The sequence below is a fragment of the Gracilinanus agilis genome, chromosome 1, assembly GCF_016433145.1.
Source record: "Gracilinanus agilis isolate LMUSP501 chromosome 1, AgileGrace, whole genome shotgun sequence".
In the NCBI taxonomy this organism is placed as follows: Eukaryota; Metazoa; Chordata; class Mammalia; order Didelphimorphia; family Didelphidae; genus Gracilinanus; species Gracilinanus agilis.
This window is the reverse complement of record NC_058130.1, coordinates 709,595,601-709,606,045: the sequence shown is the minus strand read 5'-3', so window position 1 is coordinate 709,606,045 and position 10,445 is coordinate 709,595,601. Positions and strand designations below refer to the sequence as shown.

General features: G+C 49.4%; 1 protein-coding gene across 1 annotated transcript in view; it reads left to right on the top strand.

Moving 5' to 3' along the window:
- Nucleotides 1-10,445, top strand: part of DOCK6 (dedicator of cytokinesis 6) — a 65,357-nt gene that overhangs the window by 4,868 nt on the left and 50,044 nt on the right. The window contains 1 exon segment of the mRNA XM_044684992.1: nt 8,790-8,880. Within this exon segment, the coding sequence (XP_044540927.1) occupies nt 8,790-8,880 (91 nt within the window).

Below are 10,445 nucleotides of genomic sequence, written 5' to 3'. Positions count from 1 at the left end.
TCCCTTTCTTCATCCCTCCTTTTTTCTTCCTTCCCTCTCTTTTTGCTTCCTTCTTTCCCTCTTCTTTCTTCCTTCTTTCTCTCCTTCCTTCCCTCTCTTTCTTCTTCCCTCCTTTTTCCTTTTCTTCTCTTTTTTCTACCTTCTTTCCCTCCCTCCTTCCTTCTTCCCTTCCCTCCCTTCCCCTTTTCTTCCTTCCATCTGTCTTTTCCTCCTTCCTTCCCTTCTTTTCTATTTTTTCTTCCTTTCTCTTTTCTTCCTTCCTTCCTCTCTTCTTCCTGCCGCCCTGCCACAGCCCATTAAACCACCTTCTTTCCATTCACACAGCTTGTCATCACTTAACTCCTATAAGAGCCCCTCTGCTCAGTCTCTTCCCCCTCTCCCATCCAGCCTCCACACACTTGCTGCATTCTCTCCCTGGGACTCACTACCATGCCATTTCCCCTTCTCAGAAGCTTTTAGTGGTTCTCCATTGGTTCAAGAATAAAATACACACTCTTTAGTTTGGCATTTCAAGCCCTCCATAACCTGACTTACACCCACTTTTCCAGCCTTCCTTGGTTCCACTCCCTATCACAAGTTCTGACTCAAGTGCTTTTTCTCATTCTCTCCCCCAGTTATTCTCACTTTCTCTTCATACCTTACAGATTACTTTGTATCCATTTACCTGAGTACATGGTGTGCCCCTTCCCCAGCAACATAATTGCTATTCAGTCCCATTTGGCTCTTTGTGACCCCATTTGGGGTTTTCTTGGCAAAGATAACTGGAGTAATTTGTCATTTCTTTTCTGGCTTATTTTACAAACAAGGAATCTGAAGCAGTAAGTATCAAATTTGAACTCAGATCTTCTTGACTTCAAGCCCAGTGGGCCACCTAAGCTAGCTGCCTTTAAATGTCTGCCTTTAATAGAGAGTCACGGTTTCATGTAAATAATCCTTGTTTTTTGTCCTGTGAATGTGGAAAAGCTCATTTTATTTTGTTAGGTTTAGAATTTTTTTTAATTAAAAATAAATAAATCAAATGAAGGGCATAAGCTCCTTGAGGGTAGATACTGTTTTCAGTTTTGTCCTTGTGTAAGAATGGATAAGAGAGCTGCCCTTGGAGCCAGGAAGACCTGAGCTCAAGTCCTGCTTCAGAGACATGCTGCTTATGTGACTATAGACAAATCAGACAACTTCTACATGTTCTAGCAACTCTTAAGACTGAGTTATAAGGAACAGCTGGATGGCCCAGTGGATAGAGAGCTAGTCCTGGAGACAGGAGGTCCTGGGTTCAAATCTAGCTTCAGACACTTCCTAGCTATATAATCCTGGGCAAGTCACTTAAAGCCTCTTGCCTAACCCTTACTGCTCTTCTTGAAACCAATACAGTGTTCTAAGGTGGAAGGTAAGGGTTAAAAAAAAATCAGTGACTTGGATAAAGGCATACCTGATATGAGTCTCAGATTTGCAGGTGTCCTAAAGCCAAGAGTGATGACTACCACATTGCATGAGTCAGGATCCAGAGATTGTGGTTAAATGGGGAAAAAAATAAGACTGGGACAAATGTGAAATCTTACACCTGGTATTTTTTTAAAAGGCTCTTTAAGTACAAGATGTGTGAAGTGTGTCTATATGGCAAGAAGAGTTGAGAGGTCTTAGTGGACCAGAAGCTCATTGAAAGTGTGGGACAGCTTTAAAAAAAAATGTCATTCCCTCTTAGGCCACATTGAGAGCTTGAGCTTTGCCCCTTCCCTTGGTTTCTTTTCTTTTCTTTTTTCTTTTCTTTTCCCTTTCCTTTCCTTTCCTTTTCTTTTCCTTTTTCTTTTCTTTTCCTTTCTTTTCTTTTCTTTTCTTTTCTTTTTCCTTCCTTCCTTCCTTCCTTTCTCCCTCCCTTACCTTCCATCTTAGAATCAATACTGTGTATTGGTTCCAAGGCAGAAGAGTGGTAAGGGCTAGGCAATGGGGGTTAAGCTGTATATAATTTTGTATAACTAATTTTACACAACTTGAGGCATTTTTCATCTTAACAAAGTGACTTTCCCAGGGTCACACAGCTGGGAAGTGTCTGAGATCAGACTTGAATCCAGGACCTCCCGTCTCTGGGCCTGACTCTCAATCCACTGAGCCACCCAGCTGCTCCTCCTTTCCTTGGTTTCTATGGCACTTTCTCTGAATTTTCTCCTTTTGCCCACTTGGTCCTCTGGAATGTGTCCAAAGGAAGACAATTAAGACAGTGAAGGCTCTTGAGTTCAGTGAGGATCAGTTGAAGCAACTGGGAATGCTTTGAGTGGAGAAGAGAAGATTCAGAGAGAACATAGTCTTCAAGTGTATTTGAAAATATTTGAAATGCTGAGTAGAAATTCATTTGGTCTGTTTGGCCCCAGAAGGCATTGCTAGCAGCAGTAGGTTAAAGTTGCAAAGGGGCTGACTTATTTAGGCTTGGTATCAGGAAAAACTTCTCTTTAAGAATGAGCTATACCTCTGTAGGTAGTCGCTCCCTTCCTTTGGAGGTCTCCATGCAACTTCTTCTGGGGAACATTGTCATAAAGATTACAGATTTTACAGTGACGTATTGAACTAAATGGTCACTGAGCTTCCTTCCAACTCTGAAATCCTGTGATTCTATGAAATTTCTAGTTATGGGAGGGGGGAGATGAGAGCCCAGTGAAAGAGACTGGGAAGGAATGACCAAGTGGGCAAGAGGAAAGAATTCAGAGAAAGGGCCATAGAAACCAAGGGAAGGAGGAGAGGGTGGCTGGCAGGGCCAGATATTACCGAAAGGGCTTGAAGGTTGAGGATTGAAAAAGATCTTTGGGATCTGGGACAGTTCTGAAGGATTTGTGATAAAGGATTCTCTCCACCTCCAGAGAAAGAACTGTTGGAGTCAGGTGCAGATCACAAGGCATATTATCTGACACATTAGTTTCTTTACAGTTTTATTTTGGGGTTCTGGTTTTATATGAGTATTCTCTTACAGCAATGACCAATATGGAAGTAGGTTTTGCATGATAATACATGTATAACCCAGATCAAATTGTTTACCATCCAGGCGAAGGAAGAGAAGGAAGGAGACAATTTGGATCTTATAATTTCAGAAAACATGTATTGGAAATTGTTACTACGTGTACTTGGGAAAATAAAATCTTTGAATTAAAAAAAAAAGATCATTGGATCTAGCAATTAAGAAGTCATTGGTGGGGCAGCTAGGTAGCACAGTAGATAGACTAGCACAGGCCTGGAGTCAGGAGGTCCTGGATTCAAATGTGCCCCAGATACTTCCTCGCTTCATGACTCTAGGCAAGTCGCTTAACCCCAGTTGCCACTCTTCTGTCTTAGAATTGATAGACAGCAGGTAAAGGTTTAAAAAATAAATCATTGGTGACCTTTGAGACCAGTTTCAATAGAGCAGAGCCCCAATGTATTTTTTAAACCCTGAGTGAAATAATACTATGTATTGGTAGATTTGAACCCAGCATCCTCGTGTCTCTAGGCCTGACTCAATCCATTAATCCATTGAGCCACCTCACTGCCTCCCCCAAAGTATTCTCTTCCTAGCAATAGACCCCTATCAGACAGCAACAGAGCCTAGGAACCACGCCTGTCCATTGTGGAGAAGCCCCAGAGCCTACTAGCTCTTTGCCAATATCTCTCTGCCCATCAGTAGCAGATAGCACTGATTGTAGCCTTCCTCAGTACTCTAGGGGAAGGGGGGAAGGGAAGAAAGTGTTAAGAGGCCAACCCTAACAGAGAAAACAAGGCTACCTTGCCTACCCCCCGTTGGCCCCCCTCAGACTCGACTCTTGGGGCTGGTGGTATAAAGGACCTTGAACAGCTGGGAGCAGCAAAGGGAACTGGGAGTATGGAGTTGGGGGGTGGGGGTCCTAACCTAAGCAGGAGAACTACATTCTCAAGCCCTAGTAGGAGGGTGGAGCAACCCTGAGTTCCCTGAAAGTCTCCTTTTGGTGGTGGAATCCCTGGAAACCCCTCCCCATCCTGTCTCTGTCTTGTGTTTGTATAAAACATTCTCTCTCTCTCTCTCTCTCTCTCTCTCTCTCTCTCTCTCTCTCTCTCGTGTGTGTGTATGTAAAAGCCATACATATTCCAGATTCCTATTCAATCCTGGATCCCTGGGTAGACAAGAGACTATATCTTTTTTTTTTTTTTTAAACCCTTGTACTTCGGTGTATTGTCTCATAGGTGGAAGATTGGTAAGGGTGGGCAATGGGGGTCAAGTGACTTGCCCAGGGTCACACAGCTGGGAAGTGGCTGAGGCCGGGTTTGAACCTAGGACCTCCTGTCTCTAGGCCTGACTCTCACTCCACTGAGCTACCCAGCTGCCCCCTAGACTATATCTTTTAATTAATTCATTAACTAGTAACAAGGATCTCCCCATCCCACCTCCACACACAAATGCCTAAGCTTGTACCGGGGCATTCCAGGAGGAAGACACAAGCCATTTCCTTGGGTGCTGAGTTCAGGATATAGTGGGGAGCCTCAAGGAGACAGATCTCTCACGATCTGCTCCCCATGGATGACCCATGATATATACCAGACTGTAGAGTCCAAATGGGAAGTGAGTTAGAGGAAGAGAAGACTGGAGGCAGGATCTGAGCAGGGTCTTCAAGGTTGGTTAAAGCCTGGATGGTTTGGAAGTGTAAGTTCCCTGAAGGCAGGGGCTATTTTGTCTTTGAGTCTTCAGCACGTAGAGCAGTGCCGGACATAGTAGACATCAGTCAGTGTGGTAGATTAGAACGATTTGAAGGGGAGAGTGTTTTAGTTCAGAAAGCCTGGAGGCTGCCACGGGGAATGGGCTGGGTCTCCTCTGAGGTCCCTTTCTTTGCTGTGATTCAGATAAGATTGAAGGGAGGCCCTTGGCTTCTCCATAACTATGCCCATCAGATCTGTGGGAATGAGCAAAATCCTCAGCCCCATTCAGCAAGCAGGGAGACTAAAGCCCAGCACAGTTAAGTGTGTCAGCCCAGCTCAGAGCTGGTTCTGAGGGTGCTCAGGAAGGAAGCCCGTTGGCCATCTTGTGCCGGCGCCCGGTTTGATCTCAGCCTATGTGCGGGGTCAGAGCACGACTCGGCAGCCTCCGGTTGGGTCCATGTTGGCTGGAGCTTCAAAGGGAGGGGTGGACGACTGTCTGAATTGGAGATGTTTTGCCTGAGACCACCCATGGCTTAGGCCATTAACCCTTCTAGCTCTACCCGCCTCCTCTTCGTGGCATACTTAGAGCCAACTAAAATAAGATGTTTCTATCTGGCCGACTGACGGTGTTGGGGGTTCCTTGTCCAGCTGCCTTGTTTGTCCTTATATTTATCTCCCTACCCTCTGCCACAGAGACGTGGCCTTCATTTTCCAGGCGTACAGTGAGCAGAGGCTGTAGAGCTTGTGAACGAGCCTCAACTTTCCTTCTCCTGGGGAGGCGGAGGGAGGTGCTAGGCTGGACCAGGCTGGCAGAGACAGTAGCCACCATTCAGGCTTGTTGTGAGGATTCCCACACCTTGCTTCACCCTTCTATATTCTATCTGCTCTTCCAATTCCATCTAGAATATCACCTCCTCTAGGAAGTATTCTTGGACTGACCCCAGGCCCAGGGCATTATAGGATCATGGGTTTAAAGCTGGAGGGACCTCAGAGGCTGTCTAGTGCAACTTCCTTATTTTACAGATAAAGGAACCGAGTCCTAGAGAGGGGAAGGTCACATAAGGAGGAAATGGCAGAGCTGGGATTTTAACCCAGATGATCTGATAACCAATTCAGCACCTTTTTTTTTTTTTTTTTGGTACCATCAGGGAATTTCTATTCTTTCTAAGCTTCTACAACCTTCAAAATCCCAGCCTGTTCAGGACAGAATCAGGAATTCTGATTTCTACCTGGGGGCCCTGTTTGATCCTGGCTCCCCGCTTCTGGTTAGCTGAGCACAGGCTGACTTGGGGTGCCCTGAAGGTCTGAAGTACAAGATGGGGTGATCTGAAAGGCTAGTGGCTCCCTCCTCCTGCAGCTAGGACTCTTGGGACTGTGTATTTGAAGCACAGAGGCCAAGGCAGGGCCTTCCTGGAGCGCACCCCAAAGCCAGCAGCAGGCAGCGTGGGAGAGGGCTGGCCTGACTTCCTTTCCAGCAGGACTGGTTGTTTTCTGAAGGGTCCTGTCCTTGGACCTCTTCCTGACAGCTCAGCCCTCCCCCACCCACCCCCTTCTCTGCCCCCAGGCCCAGCCCTTTGCCTTCCCCCTGGGACTCCCCTGGGGAAGCTGAGCCTGGAATGCCAGAACCCCTCCCTTCCCAGCCTGGCAGCTGCTGGGGTCAGGGAGGAAGGAGGAGGAGGTATGCTCTGTTTCCATTGTCTTCAGAAGACCTCAGCTGGCTAGGGACCCGCAAGCCCCTGTCAGTCTTCTTCCTACTTCCCAGAAATCTCCTAGAATGACTGAGGGATCCCTGTAACCCGGTACCTTGGGAGGGGAGCCTCATCCCTCTGCCCTTAGGTTTGCCATATTCCCATTCCCCTGGGTGCAATTCGGGGCATAATGGCCATAATGGGGAGGCAGAGAGAAGGGAGTGCAGAACCCCATTTCGAAGGAGAGGGGCTCCAAAATGAGAGAAGGGCTTTCCCCGGTCAGCTGATCCTCCCTCCTCCCCAACAGCATCGTGGAGGGAGCCCCAGCTTTGGAGTCAGAAGTCCTGAGGTGAAACCCCAGTTCTTTTGCTCCCTACTTCTTGAATGACTGTGGGTGGAGAATGAGAGAGAGATTAAGAGGAGAGGGGAGAAGGAGAGAGGGAGGGAGGCAGAAGAGAAGAGAAACAGAGCGGAGGAAGAGGAGGAGGAAGGGGAAGGCCAGAAGGTCAGCAGTGTTTTTTTGTTGAGGCCTGTAGGAGCAAGCTGGTGCTCTTTCACTCGATGTTTTACTGAGTAACTTTGGCGGCCATTTACCTACCTCTGTAACTTTGGGCAGAGATCACTTGCCCTGGCTGGTCTTGGGATTCCTCATCTGTCCGATGAAGAGGTACAGCCGTCTGGCCTCTGAAATTCCATCCTGCTCAGTCTCCAAGCCTGTCAATCTGAGCCTGGAGAACTGGGGGGCATGATGAGGATGGGCGAGGGCACCGAGGGGGACTCGGAACTGCTAGCCCAGAGCCCCTCTCTCCCTTTGTGCTCCAGGGATGGTTTACCCTTTCCAAAAGCCCCATCTCTGTTCAGAAAACACCAGGAAATGATTCCCTGGGACCAAAAGGCCTCTCCCCCTACCCTCCGCACCCCAAGCACATCGAGCCACACACAGGCCTGGTTGTAGACGTAGATAAACAAACACACACGCATTTGTGCATGTGGGTAGAGCTGAGGCTTCAGCTCAGGCTGGAACAATGTCTGTGTCACCAGGAAGCAGCCTAGGGAGAAGGCTGGGCAGCTATTGTCTTGGCGGGTCAGGCAGCTTATGCTCTGTGGGAGACTGAGGGGGACCCAGGGGTGGTTTATCACCTCTGCCCTTGGTGTGCCGGCCCTGCCCTGGTGGAAGGGCCGAGGCTATGCTTTGACGAAGGGAATCCTTCAGACAAATGGGGAACAAGCAAATGGAGACCTGAGTTGTGTCCCTGTGCCTCGGAACAACCTCTTCCCCCTTAAGTGCCTCCATTTTCTAGATAGTAAAAAAGGAATAACAGTACCAGCTCCCCTCTCCCCAGGATGCAGCTCCGAGGAGCTGGGAGGTCTCTCTGGTCATCGCTCTGAGGGCGCCAGGGTTGGCACCGAGGAGTCGTCCCAATGTAAGTGAGCTGGCCACAGCTGCCTCTAGTGTCCTGCCCCATAATCCAGCCATGAGAACTGGGGCCACGGGTTGCCAGTGACATACCCAAGAAAATACTTGCTCTGTTGTTTCCTTACCCCATCCCCCTGCCAGTGAGGAGGCCAACGTGTTCATAAAGCTTTGCAGCTGGTCAAGGGTGAGGGGAGTTCTCACCCCAGAGCACTGAGGGACCAGTGGCTCCCCAGGAGCTTGTGCAAAATCCTGGCCTGAGCCTGTCCCCCAGCTTTATAACCAAGCAGAGGAGGACGGGGCTGCACTGGGCATTGCCAGTCCGTACACCTAAGAAGGGGTGCTGTATTTTACTCTGCTTTACAAGTGGGGAGACTGAGGCACAGAGAGGGGCAGTAAATTACCTTCAGCCACAGAGCAATCTAGTAGAATATAAACCCTCAAGGGAAGGAACTGTGTGTCTCACGTTTGTATTTGTCTGCCTGTGCCTGGGGCTGCATAGTAAATGCTTAATAAATGCAGGTGGGTTGAATTAAGCTACCAAGAGGCATGACTAGAACTCAGACCTCTCTGCCCACCATCCTGAGCTCCCCAGGGTCTAGATGAATGTTTTACCTTGGAAGGAAACAGAGGCCGGGGAATTGGAACGAGCACTTGGTTTTCCCAGCCCCTGGCCATCTGTTCTCCCAGATCCAACTCCCAGTCTGATTGGGGCCCAGGCGATTGTTGGGAATTCCTGTGGCTTTATCCTTTGTGTCCCCCCTTTTCCTCCAAGTATAAGTAATCTGTGTGAATCTGGGGCCCGGGTCATTTTTTCCAGTTTTCCCCGACATATCCAAGCCCGCCATGCCTGTCTTCAGCCCATCCCTAGGGAAGGTAATCGACCTCCATGCTAGTTGCTAATGGAATTTGCGCAGGACTCCTGGGTCCCAGGGTCTCTCCTCCTGCTTTTGTCCTCCAACCCATCCAGCAGGAGCTTGGGGTTGTCCTGAGGCTTCATGAAGGAGGCCCCAGAGCCCACCCACCCCTTTGTCCCTCTGAGCCCGGCTTGTGTCCCACAGGACGGTGGCAGCCGAAGTCAGGAAGCAAGTGTCCCGAGAGTACAGCAGCTCCCCTCAGCTCTGCAAGAGGAGAAGCGGCTCCCAGCAGGTTGTGAGTTGGGGCCCCAGACCAGGGGCCAGTGGGGGGGTCGGGGTGGTGGTGGGGAGCAGCTGCTGAGGATAGACCCTAGTCTGGGCAGGAGGGACGGGGACAGATCTGGTTACGATTGCAGGCTGGCCTAGGAGCCCCTCCTGCTACTGTCTTGATTTAGTCTTTTTAAAATTTTATTTAATTTTTAAAATGTATTTGTTTCAGTGGTTATTGGTGTGTATTGGTTGTTTGTTTTTTGGTGTGTTTTTTTTTTTTAATTTAATCTTGTGGCAGCCAGAGATAGAGGCACACAGACATCCTTGTGCCTCATCTTCGAATGAGCACTTAGGTATGTGCCCCATGTGGACACACCTGGATGCCCAGGGGTGCCCAGGCTCACCCAGGCACTCTGTGAACACGTGGCTACACAGGCTACCAGGGCTGTCCACCCACTTGCTGCTGTAATTCCTGACAGTAGCCCATGTGCCTGGGGCTCCCACTCCCCCCCACATAGCGAGGGAGGCCTCAGCCATTGAAAGCCCTTCACAAACCTGTCTCCTTCCCTCTCTGTGACACCACCATCCTGGGGGACAGAAACCTCCCTCCTCTCCTTTCACAGATGGGAAGACTGAGGCAACTGGTTAGGATCAGGCCTAGGAGTTCTGACACCCAGCCCCAGGCTCCCTAGGGAACACAGGCCTGTGACCCGAGTGGGACTGGAGCATATTTGTGTCCTAAGTGAAGAGGAGAGAGTCTAGGCTGGGGCAGAGGGGTGTCTGGTCCAGTATCAGTCCCAGATAATTTCTTAGTCCTGAGAGTTTGTCCAGTTGACCCTGGGCCGAGGAGGGCTATACAGAATAGATGGCTTGGGTTTGTTGGGGGGTCTGGGGGGGTAATTTTGTCAGACCCTCTCTCTGCTCCCCCAGATCTTTCTCTGCTCAGGGCCAGTCAGGGAAAGAAGAGGAGGTAGCAATCTGCCTGGAATAGCCTGAGAGAAGACCAGGAATAGATAGAGAAAAGGGAAAAGAGACTGCCATTGACATTCCATGTCCAGCCAGGACTGGTTTCCGACTTGTTGTAGGCCCCCTCCTTCCTTCCACCATCTCCTGTGGTTGTTGTGGTTCCCCTCCCACACTTCCTCCTGTGGTTTGGGTATCTCTGCCTGTGGGTGGGGAAAAGGAAGCCTCCAGCTCATTCCATTCACTTCTCAGGCTTCTAACTTTGGGAAGAGATTGCCTTGGCTCCCATGGTCCCTCTGCTCTGCATCCCCTCTCTGGGCTCTCTTCTCCCAGGAAATGGCCATCATTTTCCATCTAAGGGTCAAAGGAGCAGCTCCCTAAAAGCCTTAAGACCCCTTCCTATTGCAGGGTTAGATTTTCTCTTTTTCTGCTTTTCCTGAGCTCCCAGACTCTCTTTTCCTCCTCGCCTTTCCCCTGACTCCCTTCTTCTTCCCCCTCCCCCTCTTTCCCCTCCTCTTTCTCCCCTCCTTCCCTCCTCTTCCTTCTTTTTCTCCCCTCCTCTTCCCCTCCTTCCCTCCTCTTCCTCCTCCTCTCCTCCTTCTCCCCTCCTCTCATCCTTTTCTACCT